At 41.3% G+C, this 20,239-nt stretch overlaps 1 protein-coding gene across 4 annotated transcripts in view; it reads right to left on the reverse strand.

Moving 5' to 3' along the window:
* Positions 1–3,726: 3,726 nt before the first annotated feature.
* Positions 3,727–20,239, reverse strand: part of PPARG (peroxisome proliferator activated receptor gamma) — a 107,150-nt gene continuing 90,637 nt past the window's right edge. For all 4 annotated transcript variants that reach the window (XM_084633552.1, XM_084633551.1, XM_084633553.1 and 1 more), the window contains 2 exons: positions 19,624–20,074; positions 3,727–4,082 (listed from right to left, as the gene is read on the reverse strand). In XM_084633552.1, coding sequence (XP_084489678.1) covers positions 3,835–4,082; positions 19,624–20,074 — 699 coding nt within the window. In that variant the 3' untranslated portion in view covers positions 3,727–3,834. The remainder of the gene's footprint in view (positions 4,083–19,623; positions 20,075–20,239) is intronic.

Raw genomic sequence — 20,239 nt, forward strand, 5'->3', positions numbered from 1 at the left:
TTTAGAACTCACCCTTTTTGTTTTTTATGTTTTCCATATGAATTTTAATAGCTCATTCTGCCATGTTTTTAATGTCATGTCAGCGATACCAATAGGGTTGCACTGAAACAAAAACAACAACTTTAGAAGGACATTCATCTTTACCAAGGCTACTGTACCTCACCAAGAAATTTAATATTTGTTCCATTCACATTTTTATTATTTTACTCCACATTGGAGGGTAATTTGCCTTAAAAAGATTTGTTATGTTTCTCCACAATACTTATTCCTAAATATTTTAAAGATTCCTTTACCCATTTAAATTTATGTAGCTGACAACAGTTGTTTTGACCCTTTCAGGAATATTAATTCCTAAAATTTCAGATTTATCATAATTTATTTGGAAACGTGATACCTGCAAAATTCTAAAATCAACTGTTTTGTAATTTTAAATAAGCCTTCTGAATCCTGCAATTATAATAAGACATTGTCGGCACACAAAGCTATTTGTGTTCTAATCCACAAGACATTTTGATGACCTTTACCAAGGGACTATTTCTCACCTTTATTGTAAATGGTTTCATTGCCAAAGCAAACAGCAGGGGGAATAATGGGCAACCCTATCTCATACTCCTAGACAAATTAAAAGGAGGGGATTGATGACTATTAACCAAAACAGATGCTCAAGGATGAATATCGAGGACCAATATGCCCCTATAAAAACTGATTTTCAAAACCAAACTTTCCAAAATCTCTCTGAGGTACTCCCACTCCAGCTAGTCAAAGGCTTTCTCAGTATCCAAAGAAAGCAGCACAGAGGAAGAATTGCTAGAATTAACAATTGTAGATCTAATTGAGAGTTCTTCTGATATTATCAGGTGCCTGCCAACAGTGAATTCAGATTGGTCCGGGTGAACACATTTGGGCAAGATGACACTTAATCTGTTTGCTAGCACCTTGGCTTAAATTTTAGGATTCATGTTAATTAAAGAAATAGGTATGTATGACGCACAATTGGTAACATCTTTTCTTTCTTTCAGAATGATTACAATTTTTGCCACTTTTAATGGATCTGGAATCTCATTCCTCTGTAACATGCCTTGAAACAATTCAGTTAAAATGGGGACCAATACTTGTTCAGAGCTCTATAATACTCCCCAGAAAACCTGTGGGACCTGGAGATTTCTTGGATTTTAAATTCTTAACTACATCTTCAGCTTCCTCTGCCGTAATTTTCCTATCAAGATCTGCCACATCATCCTCTGAGACCTGAGGATTTTTATACTTCTCAAATATCTATTTATAAATTCAGGATTTGGATGTTCTGAAGTATACAAAGTATAGAAAAAAGTTAGCAAACATTTCAGAAATCTGTCTGATGCCAGTTACTAAATACCCCTTTTTATTTCTAATCAGAAGGATGGCTGATGTATCCTGTTTCTGTATTAACTCTCTTGCTAAAAGCCTATCAGCTTTATTGCCCTTTTCATAATATTTTTGTTTAATATAGCTAAATGTTTGCTTAGCCTTACCTGTTTGTAACAGAAAATAATTGAAATTAGAGGGAAGATTAAACTTATACACTCTTTAAGATCCTATAGATTTATGTCTCCTTCCAGAAAAGAAAGTTATTTAACTAAAGTATCTTCTTCAAGAGCTCTCATCTTTTTGAGGTATGATGTTTTATGTATAGGTATTCTCTTCACTACTGCTTTTCCAGCATCTCAGAGAACCCTCATATCATTTTATTCTTTTCAGTACTGTTTTTTTCTCCAGTTTATGGTTATAAGGGGGTGATATAACAAAGCTCTATTCAACCACCAGGCCCTTTGTTTTTCTTCTGAGTCCCAGTCTTGCAGCAGAATGATCCAACCAAGTTATAACTCCCAGATTAGCTTTTTTGACCATATTAGCCAAAACTCTAGAAATGAAAATCATATCAATCCTGGAATACGATCCATGAGTAGCAGAATAATATGTATAGTCCCTGACATCCAGATTCATTTCCCATCAGACATCCCCCAGATCCTCATTTTCTAAGTGATGCAACAAATTTGCACTTGCTCCTCCCCAGTACCTCTGTGTACATACAGTTGATCCAAAATGGAATTAAGCACCTTGTTAAAATCCCCCCTAGAATTATATCCCCTTCCATAAAACTTCCCAAGTCACTAAAAAACTGATTTAAAAAAAGCTTGCCTGTGATTGGGACCATATGCATTGGACAAGGTGAGAAGTTTACTTTTCAAGAACCTCTGAATTAAAATATATCTGCCCTCTGTATTTATATATTGTACTGAAACAATGAAAGAGAAGCATTTAACAAAAAGTATTGCTACCCTGCTCTTTTATTAGACTGGCCTGGAGAGAGATGGTAGCTGAGTCCAAGATGTATTCATGTGTTTATCATAATTTTTCTTCAAGTGTGTTTCCTATAAATAGATTATACTCAGAAAATTCTTTGTCAGCGAGCGGAATACTCTTTTTTCCTTTTTGTTGGATTATTCATTCCCATAACATGAACAGTCATGACATTAATAAACTCACCCATGAGTAAAGATCTGGCCTAGATTCTGAAGACTCGCACACAAACTTATTCTTTCTCCTGGTCCACTTACACATCACCTCTGCACTTGGCTCACTAAGTTTAAGGCATACTTAGTGATATACAAATAAAAACAAGGGATTCTTCTCAACTTCCTATTTTACCATATGCCTTCCTGTTAGTTGCTCTTTTTGCAACATCCCTCTCTTTTGGCCCCTCAGTGTGACTTATATCAACTAGACTCCCTCAATGGACCAATGTCACAGATGGCACTAAGGGTGTATGTTGATTCCTGGATCTGACTCTAAGGGAGTGTGAATTCAATGCTGAGAGTACTAAAAGAAGGTGCAAGTTATTTCAGCTTCCCTTAGATTCAATCAAACTAGCCTCTGAATTTGGTCCTCAGTGTATTCTTACCTAACATGTTGGGGACAACACACAACAAAATGAATGAGTGATGAACAAAACTTCCATGTTCCCAAGGAGAAACACTGACATCTGAAAGACAAACTAACACAGTGGGAGATTATATTGTGGGTTTATGACTTGAAGAACAAATCCAAACCCTGCTTGATGTTCATAAAAGTCACTTTATTTCTATTTTACATAGCACTTTGAGCTGAATATGCTGCTTGATGGTGGTGCATAATGTGAAATATGTCTCAGCCCCAGTTGCATAGCATAGACTGCTCTTAGACTAAGTTAATTAAAAAGGCTTCTTGTTCCTAAAAATGTAAACAGCCGATGGTTTCCTGATGTCACTTACATTTGGAGATGGCAGTGTAAAAGAGTCTTAAAGTGGGTCCAGATGTAATCAGGCCAAGTAGGTAAAACTCTAGTCTTTTGAGTTCTCATGAAGAATTCCAATAACCTGAGATTCAATCATTGTTTTTGTTGCTAACTTTGAATTTCACTTATAGAACCAGATGTAGTATCTTGGATTTCCTCTAGACATGTTTGAGGAAGAAGACATTTATTTTTAAGTTGAACATTTAACTGCACTGTTAACCAACTTCAATGAAGTTGTAAACATATTGGACAAGCAATTTTGTTTAAGAAATAACATAGTGAAAAAATTGTGAAAATACTGCCAACAATTTCATGATATAGACATTTTTAATATTAAAAGTAAATTGTAAATGTGTCTTTATAAACAATATGCATAAAATACATCTACTATACTAAAGCTTTCTCTCTTTTTTTAAATGGTATTTCACAGTAATTTCTTCGGTATGTAATGTTTTCCCTCAAAGAAATAGTGCAATTTGAAGAACGTACATTATGTCAGCAGATTAGAATTTTTGTGGTCATTAATATAAGTCTTTGTAGATTTCTTGTAGGAGTGGATGAAGACTCATATCTGTCTCCGTTTTCCTTATTATTTGCAACAGCTGCACATGTTCTGTTACAATCTGTCTGAGGTCCGTCATTTTCTGAAGCAACTTTGCAAACAGCTGTGATGATTCTGGGTGATTCAACTTTAGTTGGAGCTCCAAAGCTTGCAGCAAATTGTCTTGTATATCTTCAATGGGTTTCACATTCAACAAACCAGGACGATCTAGGAAAAATAAGTATGGGGGAAGGAACTAGTGAATAAAATAGTAACTTTGGTTTGGAGAAGAACACCTCAGTCATTTGCTTTCTCAAAGGTTTCTCCAACACACTATCTAAAAGGGGGCACTTTTTGAATGCTGTTTGATTTCCTATGTTTTTTTTAAACAGACTCAGCCTTTTATTAGAGCATTCACAAGGAAAAATAGTCTTAGAAAGGGTACAAGCATTGGTTAGTTACAGATATAAAGGTATGTATGTAGTACACTGCAATGCATAGTCTACTCCAGATTCCCTTGTTGAAGGAACAGTAAGTAAATAAGATACACCTGAAGGACATCAAAGCCTTCACTAGGTAATTCATCAATGGACATCAACATACAGATAACTGGATCTACTAGTGCTTGATACCTCTTTAAAATCTGCAAATGATTCTTCCTATGATGATGAGGGTAATATAAAAACTTGGATGGGTGCTGAAAAAGCAAACTAGTCAAGCCACAAATGTGACTTCACTGGGAGACATGACTGAAGGCCACAGATTTTGGGCCACAGTGTCTTCATAATTCTAACTTGCTGGACTTAAAGATTTTGTGCTTACTTCTCCCCCAAGTCCATACTCCACTTGGTTTTCAAAGAGCTGTTTATGGTTCCCTGGTTCTGCCCCAGCATCAGTTAGAGGGGATCTCAGGAACCTTATGCCAATGGAGGATTGTTGCATCAGTGACACTGCTTCCTTAGAGATGGTGGGGGGGCTGGTGCTGGAGCTGCCTGTATCATGATAGCAGAGAGTTCTCCTCGATGAGGGGAATTCTGTTTTAGATATTTACAACCAGAATTTGAACTCTTTCAGCACATGAGCTATGCAAAGGAACCACAAGAAACTGGAGAATCTGGCCCTTCTTTTTGTTTCAGGCTTTTAATACTGAGACCAATTTTCCATTTTCCCTTCCAATATGCTGTGTCCATCTGGGCTGAAATACTTGAATACATGATTTTTTATTTAGTAATAGCATTCCATTGCGGTGCAATGCTGCTTTCAGACTCACTGTTATCTTGTTCTTTAAAAATAGCTTTGCTTAGATCTCTTATTTCACGTGAAACCATTTGACAGATTAAATCTTTAATAGAAACATTTGTTCTGCTAATGCCTCCCTCCTCCAACTCCTTTTATTAGGTGGTGGCCATTATTATTTAACATGACTCATGGCCTTCATGTAATAATAAATTTGATTCTATGGCCACAGAAGTTAAGGTCATGGCCGAACACTATTGTAATTGCACTAGATTGTCACATTTGATAATGATTGTCAATGACTTGTTACTGCTTAGGTTGCTAATATGTAACCAACTAAACCCACTTTACATGGGGTATGGCCTACATGTGCCCATGACAAAGCAGAAGTTAATAATTTTACTGCTTAGCCAACAGATTAGTCTCACAAATCGATCAATAAAAAGCAGTGCATACATCTGGGCATAATGGAGGTATTTTCTTCTATATGGAGACCTGTCCAGTGTGGAAAGGAGAAGGGGTGTTCTAAATACATTACTGATTAGGCACTCTGTAGGATGTGTGTCATAATGGATAAAGCACTAGACTGGGACCCAGGAGACCTTGATTCTATTCCCAGCTTGGCCACTGGCCTATAGGGTAATCTTGGGCAAGTTATGTCACTGCTCTGTGTCAATTTCCCCATCTGTAAAATGGGGATAATGATGCTTACCTCCTTTATAAAACACTACTGATGAAAAGCACTAGGTGGTATTATTGCCCGGCAGAAGTTGGGGTTGATAGATGAAGTACCTGTTCTCCAGTCACCAGATTAACTCGGCACTAGCTTTACAGGAATCTCACTTCATTTTCACTTTGCTTTTACAATGTTGCCATATTTTAGGCCTTCTCTAGACTGAGGTTTTTAGCCACCAGTGAAACTAGAACTGATGTAGCTTCCCCCAGTGCAAACCCTTACAGGAGATGCATCACACTGCTATGAAACTCCACTTGTACTGGTGCAATCTGAACCAGGATAAGAAGCATAGCATATATCAGGGGTCGGCAACCTATGGCACACGTGCCAAAGACGGCACGCGAGCCAATTTTTAATGGCGTGCTGCTGTCTGTCATGGACAGCAGTGTGCAATTAAAAATCCTGCCCGGCCTGGCCCACTCTTCTCCACCCACCGCTCTCTCCTTCCCCCTCTCCCGGCCTCTTCCCCCAGCGTGCAGGGTTCCTGCCCCTCCTCCTCTCCCTCCCTGCGGCCGATCAGCTGATGGCTCTTGCTACGGAGTGGGAGAGGGAAAAGCGGAGCCGCAGGACGCTCTCTGCTCCGGGGACCTTGGGGAAGGGGGTGGAATCGGCATATCCCCTCCAGCCTCCTGCCATTAGCCACTCAGGGCAGGGGGCTGGGAGCACCCCCACGACCCCAGCCCACACCTCCAGCCCTCTGCCCTGACCCCTGCACCCCACCAACAACCCCAGCCCTGACTCCGGCACCCCCCACACATATCCAGCTGCCCCCTGACGTCTGCACCCTCCTCACACACCCCCAGCCCTGACTCCTGCACCCCCAACACATACGCAGCCTCCCCACACCCCATGCCCTGACTCTTGCACCCCTCCACATCCCCACCACCACCCTGAGCACCAAACGGGCGCTCCTGCACACACACACCCACATTCCCACCTGCACCCTCGCACCAAATGGCAGCTGCCCAGGTAAGTGCTCCACACCCAAACCTCCTGCCCCAACCCTGAGCCCCCTCCCTCATTCTAGCTCCTGGCCAGACCCTGCACCCCAATCCCCAGCCTGCTCCTTCACCCCCAACTCTGTTCTCAGTGCACTCTCACCCTCATCTCAGTGCAGAGAGAGGAAGAGAATGGGCCAGAACCAGGGAGAAAGTAGGTACCTACTCTGTGTGGACAGGGCCGGGACCCCAGACCGGCAGCGGGCTGAGTGGGGCCGGCAGCCGGGACCCTGGCTGGCAGGAGCCAGCAGACAGAACCCCAGACCGGCAGTGGGTTGAGCCGCTCAGCCCACTGTTGGTTTGGGGTCCCAGCCGCCGGCCCCGCTTAGCCCGCTGCCGGTCTGGGGTTCTGGCTGCCAGCCTCTTGCCAGCTGGGGTCCCAGCTGCAGGCCCCACTCAGCCTGCTGCCGGCCTAGGTGAACAGAACCCCAGGCCGGCAGCGGGCTGAGCGGGCCAGCGGCGTAAGATGAGCATTTTAATTTTAAATGAAGCTTCTTAAACATTTTGAAAACCTTGTTTACATACAACAATAGTTTAGTTATATAATATATAGACTTATAGAGAGAGACCTTCTAAAAAATGTTAAAATGTAGTATTGGCACACGAAACCTTAAATCAAAGTGAATAAATGAAAACTTGGCACACCACTTCTAAAAGGTTGCTGACCCCTGGCATATACTGTGGTTTACACAGATGTAATGTGTCTACATTAGGGGTTTGCACCAGGGCAACTACAGCTACACCAATGTTAGAAATGCCAAGTGCAGACAAGCCAAGAAACTATAGGCCCCGGGAAGCAGAAAATAGTTGGAGTGCACCGTACTCTGGCTGCATTTCCTCTTTGCCTCTGGCCTGTCACCTGGGAGCAGGGTCAGTGTATAGGTCTTAAACCAGCTCTATGCCAGATGGGGAGATTCCCTTTACAGTGCATATAGCCAAGGGGTCATCTTTGCCCCTTTTATTTTACCAGGGTGACCTAAAAGGACCTTAGTCCACTGGAGAATCAGGCCTGGACATTATAAAGGGCTAGATTAGTAATCCTATGGTTACTACTCTGCAGAACAACCTCTGATTTAGTTACCAAAACTAGTGGCTTGTTATTTTGGTGGATATGGAAAGGAGAAAGCAATTTTCATCATAATGCAACGATCTCTCCTATATAAGAGCAGTGTTTAATGTGTCATCCCAGTTCTTCTCAAACAGAATCTGAGTATGATGCAGCTGCAGATCAAAATCTGAGCTTTGAAATTCAGGGGCACTTGGATTTGGGGTTTTGTCTCAAGCTCATTTCTAGCATTTACAAGTATATATTTAACACAGCAATTACAAAATCATAAAGAGAGGAAATCATTACTTAAACTGAAGCAAAAATATGTATTATGTAGAGGAAAGTGAGGATTTATCGGCATGGATGTTCTAGAAACTAGCTATTCCTCTTCACTCAGTGTACTACACACAATAGTAATCTTTTCCCAGAAATCATTATCCCAAATGTTTTAGTACATTTTTAAAGAATGTCTTCCTTTGTTGCAAAACTATAAATCCTGATTTAATTATTAACCTGTGCTTGGCTGGCAGAGGTCACTTACATAAACATATTTTATAAACAAATACCAGTTTACTGGCAATATTAGACTTTTATAACCAAAAATATCTTGTAGTGTAAATATCTGCAAACAGAAAATGAACAATACCTTCTTATTGATTTCCTAGAGGACTTTAGAAATATCATCAAGACTTATTTTTAAAACTACCTACCAGACTTTGGATAAATTGTCAAGACTTATTTTCAGACTACCTGGGTACATTAAAGTCGGCACTATATACATTTGCTCATATCAATCCTTCATAAACCTCCCAACTGGATATTTCTAAGCTGTTAATAATTTTGTCTTTTGGGATGCTATAGCTTTAAATTTCACTGCCTTGCTGAAGAGGAACACTGAACCAGCTGGATATGACTCAGTGCACAGCGAAATACAAGTCAAACAAGCATGAAGACCATAGCTTCTATTTCCCTTGGGATTAGCCTCCATTTTCCCCATCTCTCTTAATGCTGGGAATTATCAAGGTGTGAGATTTTCAGATGTAAAACCCAAATCAAGGCAAATCTCATGATCCCCAAATCTGACTTGCAGGACCTCTGAAGCAAACCCAGAATGTCAGCATCTAGGCTGGGATTTACTAAGGGGCCTAAGTGAATTCGGCATTCAAATTCCACTGAAGTTCAGTGGGAGTTAAGTGCCTGATTTCCTTAGGCTCCTTTATAAAACCTTTATAAAGCATGGCTTTATAATGAAGCACTGGAACTAGGATCAGTGAAACTGGAGATGGCAAAGGCCTATCGGATCATAAAATGTTATTTTTCAATAAGCCAGATCCCGAGAAAGGAAAAGTCCTATTGAAGGCAGTACAGATTTTGCCTGAGTAAGGACTTCAGGATATGAGCCATTATTTTGTGTGCTATGCTCTTCTACAAACAGAGGATGACACGATCTCTGTCTCAAGAAGCTTATTTAGATCAGACACAAGACAATACTGTTCAAACCTATGAGACACGAGGGTTGAAGCTGCAAGCTTTACCTGTACAGCTTGAAGTTAACCACACTCACTGTGGTAGAAGAAGATGTGTTTTTTGTGCAGGGATTAGTATGGGAAGGGAGGTGATTCAGGGCACAAAGAGAGGGAGCTCCAGGCAGAGGTGGCACTACAGAAGAAGATATAAGAGTGGGAAATACATATGGAGTCTTTAGTTGAGAGCCTTGGGAAGAGCATAGATCAGTGGTTCTGAACCAGGGGTATGAGTACCCCAGGGGTACACAGAGGTCTTCCAGGGGCACATCAACTCATCTAAGTATTTGCCTAGTTTTACAACAGGCTACATAAAAACCAGGAATGTCAGTACAAACTAAGGCCATGCCTACACGTACATGCTTACAGCAGCACTGCTGTACCGATACAGCAGTGCTGCTGTAAGAGTACTTGTGTAGCTGCGTTATGCCTATGGGAGTGAACTCTCCCGTTGACATACTAAAACCCGCTCAAAGAGTGGTGGTAGCTGTGTCAGTTGGAGAGCGTCTCCAGCCGACATAGTGCTGTGCACACTGGCGCGTATGCCACTCAGGCACAGATAGTTAGAGGGGGGTAGATAGAAATAAGAAGCAAAGATATGGGCAGGGAACACATTGACATGGCAAGTGAGATGAAGCCAGCATATAGATTTGAAGAGAGGATAGACTAAGCAGTGGGAGAGGTGGATCAGTCCTAGCCACAGCATTTTCACAGACCATAGTAGAAAGAAAGGAGGTGAAAGGGGGGCAAGGATGAATAGGTGGCAACTGTTAAGGTGAGAGAAGATCAGGATGAGAGAGCGGTGACAGGATATTATCTTTAAGCTCATGTGAGTGGGAGGATGGTGTAACTGTCAATGTTACTGGAGAACAGAGCGCATTGAGTCCATTCCCTGCAAGCACAGAGTGCAGTGCTATGGAAGAGTTATTAAACGGCTATCATCCTGGTAACCATCAGTGTTTCCTCTAATTTTTCACACCCATGTGCGGAATTAATTTTGTTATGTGCACCGATATGGAGATCACATCACCTCCATATTGGTGCACATAACAAAATTCATATGGTGGGCTGGAGCTGAGGGGTTCAGAGAGTGGAGGGGGCTCAGGACTGGGGAAAAGGGTTGGGGAGTGGGTGTGTGTGTGAAGCCTCTGGCTGGGGGTGCAGGATGTAGGGTGGGGCCAGAGATGGGGGCTCAGGGTTGGGGTGTGGACGGTGAGGGCTCTGGCTGGTGGTTTGGGCTCTGGGGTGGTGCTGGGGATGACGGGTTCAGGGCTGGGGCAGAGGTTTGGGGTGTGGGGGTGGGCTCTGGCTGGGGGTGCGGGCTCTGGGGCGGGGCTGGGGATGAGGGGTTTAGGGTGCAGTGTGGCTTCCTGAGGCTACAGTGGGGAGAGAGGACTCCCCTTCAACTCTCTTTCCCCACAGCAGCACCTGGGCTGGGGGGACAGGTGTCTGTCCCCCGGCCACGGCAGGTCTAGCTTCGGGCTGGAGGAGGGCCACCTGTTCCCCGGCCGGGACTGTGCTGGGTCGGGGCGGGGCACCTGTCCCCTGGCTGTGGCAGGTCTGAGGCTGGACTGGGGCTGGGGGAGGAGCATCTGTCCCCTGGCCGCAGCAGGTCAGGGGCTGTGCTGGGTTCGGGGTGCCTGTCCACTGGCTGTGGCAGGTCTGGGGCTGGGCTGTGTCGGGCCTGGGGAGGGGTGCCTGTCCCCCAGCCGCGGCAGGTACGGCACTGGGCTGGGTCGGGGCCAGGGAGGGGTGCCACAGCAGGTCCAGTGTTGTGGGAGAGGCATCTCTCCCTGACGCAGCCCTGAGCACCTGCACAACACTTAATAGGCAGCTGCCTGACTGTGCAGCTTAGAGGGAGCTTAGGTAACCATCATAATTTTTAAGACTATTTCTTCATCTATGTTACAAAGGTCATTTCAGGTTATTAAAACTGAAAGTATTTTAAAAGTCTAATTTACTTTTCACCACTTGTACTCATTCTAACTGTCTGTCTTTTGCCTGGCTTGGACAATGGAAGCAAACTAGACTATTTCACTTTTTGTTTATTATTGGTTAGTTTTGCTTTCTGGTTCTCATTCATTAGTACAAGTCTATGTAATTTGGTTTGGAAACACTGCAGGACAATGTTTAAATCCAAATAAACTGTCTTCAATTATTGAAAAAAAAGTTAATTAAAATTGTTCTGAGATTTATAGAGTACTTTTTTTCAAAACAACCCCCAAATTTTGGGTCTAAATTACCTGTCTGTATCTGTCTAAAGTGATACTTCACTTTTTCTTAGACAAAAAATAGATTTTACATATTTGGAAGCTTCTTTCAGGCTTGAATGTCCTTAAAATTAACTATATTTTTTGTTATTTCTCACTTACAAAACGTCCATCTGCATGTCTTTATGTTTTATGCTAGCATGCAAAATTACATTACATTTTATGTCTGTAACAACCATCATTAGTCAAGGTCATTTGGAGTTTAAATAGACATTCTGAAATCATAATATGATAAAATACATAAAGAGACATAATGGCTGATTAAACACTTTTTTTCTAGTGCTATTTCTGCTGCAGAGGCAGATATGACTCAGCAGTTTGGGTTTTACTCACCAGTCTGTAACATGCAGTGCACTCGTCAAGTTTTTGGTTCAAAGCCCACAGTAGTTATCTGCAGTTGCTGGTCTGATTAGGAAGTATTTCCTTGTTCTGACATGATTACTACAAGGGTAATTTTTATAACGGTCAATGCTAAAATCCTTGGTAGTATTCAGTGATGAAACCTCAAATTTTTCATATTGTGGTCAAATGATTTAATATAACAGTTAACAAAGAACAGCTATTCAGGGCTCATGAACTGCTCCAAAACATACAGTAGGAGACCAAATAAGTCAGAAGCAGAGATAGGCCAGAACCAAAATCCTGGGTCCGAATGCACTCAGACTGACAGAGTCTGGATCTGGATCCAAACTTTGTAGCTAGACCTTTTTACAACTGGACAGACCAAATTCCCACATCCAAACATTCTTCCAAATTTGTGGGCTATTAAGTGGTGGAGATGGGATCTGGAACCAGACTTACTGCTTGGACGAAGGTTGTCAATTTTGGTTGGACATATTCCTGTAAGTTTCATCACATGACATAATCTTTAATTAAAGATTAATTTTTAATTCCTGGAAACTGCAGGACAATTCTGGAGGGTTGGCAACCCTAGCTTGGCACCATCTATAGTCAGAGGAATGACTATGCAAAAATGACCTGGTAGATTCCCTATTTATTCTGTCTCAGAGACTTCCTGAACAAATTTGCTAAATTTATAGCACGAGTGAATTAAGACTAAAGATGGCTTACATTCTCCAAAACTTCTAGCATCCCCTTCTCCTGAGACAAGTACAGGGGTGAAAGTAAAATTTCTCTTACCAGTATGGTGGGGGAGGGCAGCTTCCTCCACCAGGAAGAGGCAGGGTCTCGGGTGGAAGGGGTGGGGCTGGGGGGGGGTCAGCCTCCCCCAGCCAGCCAGCCCGTCCGCGCTGCCCGGGGCTCCAGCAGTGATTTAAATCGCCAGCCCTGGGGTAGCTGCTCCTTTTGCTCCCCCCACCGTCGGCGGCCCTGCCAGTAAGGACCAGGAAGGGCTGCCAATGCGGGGCACAAAAGGAGCGGCTATGTTAAAGCGCTGCCACGACAGTGCTTTAAGCGCAGTACTTTAAAGTCAGCAGTACGGGCTGGTACAGACAGCCACTTTTTACTGGTATGCCGTACTGGGCCATACCACCTTACTTTCACCCCTGGACATGTCTTTACCCCAACCCTGACAGACTCCTTGTTCTTTCCTACCTAAGCAGAATACTTCATCCCAGTTTACCCCACAGAGACAGGTTCTTGGTGTATGTTCTCTCCCCAGAGTCAGTCAGGGCTTCTGCTCAGACTCACTACAGTGTAGGGATCCACTCTGAACCAAGGAATCTAGATCACAAGGATCCTGCTTTTAATACACCTCTGTTTACAAGACAAAAGGACAATTTTTCTCTAATATTAAGCCCTACAAACTCAGTGTAGCATCTGATAGTGAAGCTAACTTCTTTTTGGCTGTGCATTATCACCAGTGATGCAGAAGCTGTCATTTTACTGATGATGCATGAGTCTGTATAGACTCCAGATGTACATGCTCTAAACTGCTAATGAGTAAAAGCTTGGTTTGATCAGTAAACTAAGAAAAATCAAATTGAAGACACATATGCTAAGATATGTGCTTTTAAAAAAAGCCATTGTATTTAATATAATACTTTGTAAGCATGGTAAACTCCCCAACATTAATCCTAAAACCACAGGAAAAGCTCTAAAAGATTATTTTTCTCTACAAATTCTAAAGCAAAGTAAATGAGAAAACTTAGTTAAGCATGCATTTTAGTGCTCAATGTGCTATATTGTTGCGGGGGGTGGGGGATGGCTGGGAGAGGGCAAGGTAGGGTGTTGGGTCAATCAGACCCTGATTCAGCAAAACACTTAACCATGTACTTAATCTTCTTAGCAGATGAGCAATATGCCGCAGGTGGCATGTGACCAGGATTCATCACTGAATTTGGTCTGCCAGTTGGATCATGAGCTTCCCTATCCCGCGTATTGACGTGGAGTGCGATGTGAACACTGATCCATGCCCCCTGTGTACTTAATATTATGGATGGACTCAAGTATGTACTTTAGTGTTTTCCTGAATCAGAGCCTCAGTGTATCAATGTTTTAATTCACCTTCTCTTAATACTTTTCACAGTTGGGATGCAACGTAGTAGAATCAGAAACTTAGTATGCTCTAGTCCTTCATATGTAAAAGTATTTCTATCTGAACAATATACACATAAACCCTCATAAATACATATACATACACACGTAAAATAGTTCTTTAGTTCTATCTGGAGAATTATTTTATAAACTCAAACACACCTGAACAAAGAAAAAGACAGAGACATAATGGGAAAAAACAGCCAATCAAACAAATTTTCATTCTCTCTATATGCAACCAGCATAAGATCTTGCCCAGTGAAATAAAGGTACACAGAAATGTCATACCACAGCCACACTCAGCTTTATAGAATTTTAAAGATACCTCAAGCTCTTTACCAGGTATTTTGGCAACACTAAAAAACACCAGGAAACCACAGCAGAAAAGTAAATGAGACACAGAGGAGAATAAGTTCTACACAGTTAACTTTAGCTTAATTAAACAACGATTTACACATGTTTGGAGGGGATAGGCTTAGAATTGCCTTCACCATTGTGCTAGTTTGTAAAATGAGATACTCCTTTCTACCAATCCAATCCAAATTAATGTACACAGCTAGAAGTCTTATTCCCCTTAAAAAGAGGACCAGGAACAATAGAAAAAGCCCTTTCCTTCTTCCCCTTTGGCCTTCCTCTCACAGAGGTTCCCTTGCAGCCTCCATTAACACACTTTTATCTCTTTTGCAGTAATCTTGTCAATTACAAACTTTATAGGAGGAGGGTATGCTAGTGTGGAGAAAAAGCGTGCTTTCAAATTAATCCAGAAATGGGCATGAAACAGACCACTTTTGAAGTCTAATATTTCCCTTTCAGTCTGCTTGCATTACTTTGATACCTCCTATTAAACACTGAGATTTCTTTCCATTTTGATGCAAAAATATTAGTTTTTCAAGTATCATTTCCCCATCATAAATGTTTATATGTGGGACTTTTCTCTTTTGATATGAAGCCAAGCAAGTGGCCTTCCAACTTGAAAGATAATGACTGCCTGTGAAATGAGTAGGGCTCTACCAAATTCACGGCCATGAAAAGTGCATCACAGACGGTGAAATCTGGTCTCCCACCATCTTGTGTGTGCTTTTACTCTATACTATACAGATTTCACAGGGAAGACCAGCGTTTCTCAAAGTGGGGGTCCTGACCCAAAAGAGGTTTGTGGGGGGGTTGCAAGGTTATTTTAGGGGGCCGTGGTAGTTCCATCCTTACTTCTCCGTTGCCTTCAGAGCTGGGTGGCCAGAGAGTGGCAGCTAGCTCTGAAGGTGGCACTTCGCCAGCAACAGCACAGAAGTAATGGCGAAAATACCATACCGTTCCACCCTTACTTCTGCGCTGCTGCCTTCAGAGCTGGGCGGCCAGAGAATGGCGGCTGCTGACTGAGGGCCCAGCTCTGCAGGCAGCAGCATAGAAGCAAGGATAGCAATACCATATCTTGCCATCCTTACTTCTGTGCTGCTGCTGGCAGCGGCTCTGGCTTCAGAGCTGGGCTCTGGGTCAGCAGCCACCACTCTCCAGTTGCCCAGCTCTGAAGGTAGCATCCCCGCCAGCAGCAGCACAGAAGTAAGGGTAGCAGTACCGCAACACCCCCCCTACAATTACCTGGTGCCCCCCCCAACTCTTTTTTGGGTCAGGACCCCTTACAATTATAACACTATGACATTTCAGATTTAAATAGCTGAAATCATGACATTTACGATTTTAAAAATCTTATGACCATGAAATGTACCAAAATGGACCGTGAATTTGGTAGGGCCCTAGAAATGAGCATATAGTTGCAATCCTCTTCCCAGAGAAAAGGTATCTTAAATCCACCCTTGTTGACAGCCAGTTTAAGGACTTAATGGGTATAAAGCCTGAACTATTCTCTCCCCCTAAAGGTAGCCCTTCTAGGTCAGTGTTGCAGCACATTGGCAGGACTGTAGGGGGAAGCCTGCATACACAGTGCCACAGCTGTTCTGCAGATCAAGGTCTCCAGGGGTATCAATACAGCACTATTCACAAGCTTATTTGCAGGATTTTTTTTTTTTTTAAAGAAAGAAAATACAGCATTAAGAAACAGTCCTTTTCTCTATGGAACTGCTGAAAATCTTAAATAGTCTACATGCTGCTCCCTCTCAGATCTCCTGTTTCAAGGGCTTCCTCTGAACACACTGTTCAGCTTCTTGGAATGTTTCTCATTTAGTAGTACTGTTAAATAGTGAAACCATTTACCTATTGAAGCCAGGGTTGCTTGGATGTCACAGAACAGCAAATACATCTATCATCCTAGAGTTCTTGTTTTTAATGGCCTGCAAGAGGTTGGGGCAACCTTCAGCATTGATTTCACTGGATCTGTGACCATTCACAGCAGCTGAGGATCTGCCTCTAGGAGTACATGATGCAGGTGATGACAGGAAGGGAAAAAACTTTTCTGAAAACATTTTTCTAAATCTCATTTTACCAGAATGTGTTTCTCAAAATTACAGTAACTAAAAAAAATGCTCTGATGAAAATTTTACATTGCTAACAACGGGATAAAAAAATGTCTCTTTTAAGAAATGGGGATTATTCTGTTGCCCATGAACAGCAACTCTGTCTCATCAGCATTTTTTTATGTAATTTATTTTTTTTGCCTGAATTAAATATTTTCAGTATTCTTTTTAAGTAAAATGTACAATGGCACATTAAGAACAGCTGTTTAGCATTATAATAATGAGCACAGTGCAACATTTGAAATGACTGAAACTGAATGAATCCCACTGTGCTTTGAATGGCTCAGCTAGAACTCAAGTGGGTGACTATGGAGGTGGGATTATTTTTAATTTGTTGCCATTATTGTTAATTTGTCGCTTCTCTCTGTCATTTTGATGTGGGCATTTTGCCTTGTAAAATAGACCGTAAATGGTACTGTTTCAGTCTCAAGAAATGTATAAGTTTTAGAGAAACTGTGATAAATTCCAAATGATTTCATTTCACAAACAGAAATTTTTCCTGTGTAATGTTTCAGCTGGAAATATCTCCAGCTCTCTTTTTCTTTCTTTTTCTCTTTAAACAGTGTAAGAGGTACCACTTAAGGAGACAGTGGAGCCAACATTATTTCCCTAGGCTATTACAGAATCACTTACCCAAAAGCAAAGCATTTGGCTGGAGTGTTTTTGTAAGTTTCTGAGAGAAGTCACTAGGTTTTTTCTCCATTTCTGTGGTATTGCAACATATACCCAAAAGACTTTTTGAGATGGCTTTAACATTACAGTATTCTTTGAGTCAGTGGTCTCTGAATAAAGGTGTAGTGGTTTTAGAACTCATATTTTCAGGTGACACTGGCCTGATTCTTCAATATTTTGGTAGGCTAACTTCCCACTGAAACATCAGCAAGAGCATCCAAAAGAGCAGGGTTTCACTTCCATATTTCGTCAGACCTGTCTGTATTAAATTACCTACTGCAAAGAAGGAACACTGTCCTTCATGTACTCCCACAGAACATATTAATATAAACCACAGCTGGAACGGATTATAAACATTAGTTTGTTATAGGTACAATTTGACTCTGTAGACTAGAGGACATCCCCAAGTAGGAAGCAAGTTGTCATTGTCTTGGATAAGGGATGAGCTTTTTCAAAACATCGTCTTTCTTATTTTAAAACAGTCCTGAAAGCAGGTAGAAGGATATCACCTTCAGAAATCTGTTTTCATATCAGAAAACTATAGGATTTTTATGTACAGTGGCTGGATGAGATTCTGAACTAATTAAAACTAATTAATTAAATTCAAAAAGTGGTTCATGAATCTCGGTTTTCAGATTATTCATGTAAGAAAAATTATTATTGGTTGATTAATCTGGTTCACAGAAGTTAACATTTCTTAGTGGGTTATTATCCTCCTGGGATCCAAAATGTAAGATTACTTACCTCATACTTGTTTCCTCTAATGCAAAACAAACACCACTGAAATTTAACAGACCCAGTTTTGCAGCTACAGATTATGAGTTCCCTTTTTTCAGTTAGAAATGGGAGAGCTTTTAAGGGCCTGTTTCTCATCTGTTAACTTTTCTGTAATATCAAAAAACTCAGACTTTATTGGCTCACTTTCTGGAGTGTCTTTTTAAGATTGTATAAGTCCATCCCTCCCCAGCCAACCAAAAATGTACTCCTATCATATTCTGCTTTATTGAATTAATTCAAAGTCCTCAGGGATCCATTTGTTTGAAAGTCTTGCTCAAGCAAAGGTCTTCTGAGAAAAGTTGTACTTGTTTGAAGTGGATTTAGCTAGTCTAATAGAACATTTTGTGATATTTTCCCTGAATGAAACATAATGCCAGAAAGTAATTTTACATTAATTTAAACGTGATGTATGGTATATCATACATAACAACACACTTCAAACAAAATGTTTGATTTTTGTATGTTAGCATGTGGTGTTTATGTTTAAAGATAATTCAATAAAAAAAGCACTCTGCTTTGCTGTGTTGAAGACCTGAATTCAGAAACGTGCACAGGTCTGCCATGACATCTGTGGTGCAGAACTGAGAATAAGCATACAGGCCAGCTGGGCCAAATTCTCATTTGGGTTACAGTTGTAACACTGACGTCAATGGCACCAGCATAGAAGAGCTGACCCTGGCCTACAGTGTAGGCTTGATGTATCTGGTTTTCTATGGAAAGAGTGCTGCTTTGGACAGCTGCCTGAAAACTGATCCACAGAATACCAGAGATGTGACAGCGTTAGAAAAAGGCGGGCGATACCAATTGCTTCTTCTAAAGAAGAGTGAAAATTCACTGTCCTCTTTGGCATAAAGTTGAAGATACTGCATACACATTGATGCCTTAACTTCTGTACCCGTTCTGTCCACAAAGCATAGACACTGCTATTAGCCTAGCAGCATAGAAAAGGTTGAACCGACCATGAGGGCATGTTTTTTTCCTAGTGTTAATAGGCTCTCACTTTCTTGAGTAACTCATTAATTTTTTTTTTCTTTTTAAGGTGAACAAAACCCTATGTGGGTCAATATCATTGACTGAATTCAAATAACCTTACATTCCTGAGAGTCAAATGCTGAGTACTTATTCATTTGAAATTCTTATTGAATCCAAGCTATTAATATAAAATTAAGAGGCTGCACAAGCTAATTGTAGGTGAAAAAGAATTCTTACTACAGTAGGGTGACTTTTAAATGGTTTTGCTGGTAAGATTCCCACCCTTGCTGTTTTAAGTAAGACCATTCTGATTTAATTTTTTTAAGATGAAAAATACTGCTGACTCAGCAGGCATGTCCAGCTCAATCAGTAACAACAGCACATTTGCATTGGCAGTTTGTGACTGAGACTGAAGGAAAGCAAGGAATATCAAGACAGTAGAGAGCTGATCAAAGGCTACATTTAAGCAATCTGGTCTTGATCTCTTAGTAGTGATCCCTTGTCTGTTTTCACAGGAGTTAAAAACAGCAACCCTATTATATAAAATTGCATATTAAATAAGGCAGTGCTTACCTCCACTGAGTATAATGACAGCTATAAATATTGCCAGGTCACTATCATCTAGTTCCAGTGCATTGAACTTCACAGCAAACTCAAATTTGGGCTCCATAAAGTCACAAAAAGGTTTTCTCAGACTCTTCAGAAACTCCCGCGTCATGAATCCTTGTCCATTGGATATGAGAACTCCATCTTTATTCATCAGTGAGGCCAGCAACGTATATATGATCTCGTGGACACCGTATTTCAGGAGAGTTACTTGATCATTCAGGTCAAGGTTCACAAAACCTGGAATGCTTTTGGCAAATTCTGTGATCTCCTGCACTGCCTCCACTGAGCGAAACTGACACCGCTGGAAGATGCGAATTGCCACCTCTTTGTTCTGCTCCTGCAGGGGTGTGACATGTTTGCAATTGATCTGATCTTCACCCATCATTAAGGAGTTCATGTCGTAAATAACGAATGGCTAAAAATAAAAGTAAAAATGGGATTGAGTTTCATGTATCCTTCCTACATACATTATCCTACTGAAAGACTATAAAGGCATAAACCATTGTTAAGAAACCCATGAAAGTTGGCATGGGATGTGTAAATACGCATCAATATACCTAGTAGTTTTGCTTTTGGGTTA

Source organism: Lepidochelys olivacea (assembly GCF_965140295.1).
Source record: "Lepidochelys olivacea isolate rLepOli2 genome assembly, chromosome: 7".
NCBI classification, from domain to species: domain Eukaryota; kingdom Metazoa; phylum Chordata; order Testudines; family Cheloniidae; genus Lepidochelys; species Lepidochelys olivacea.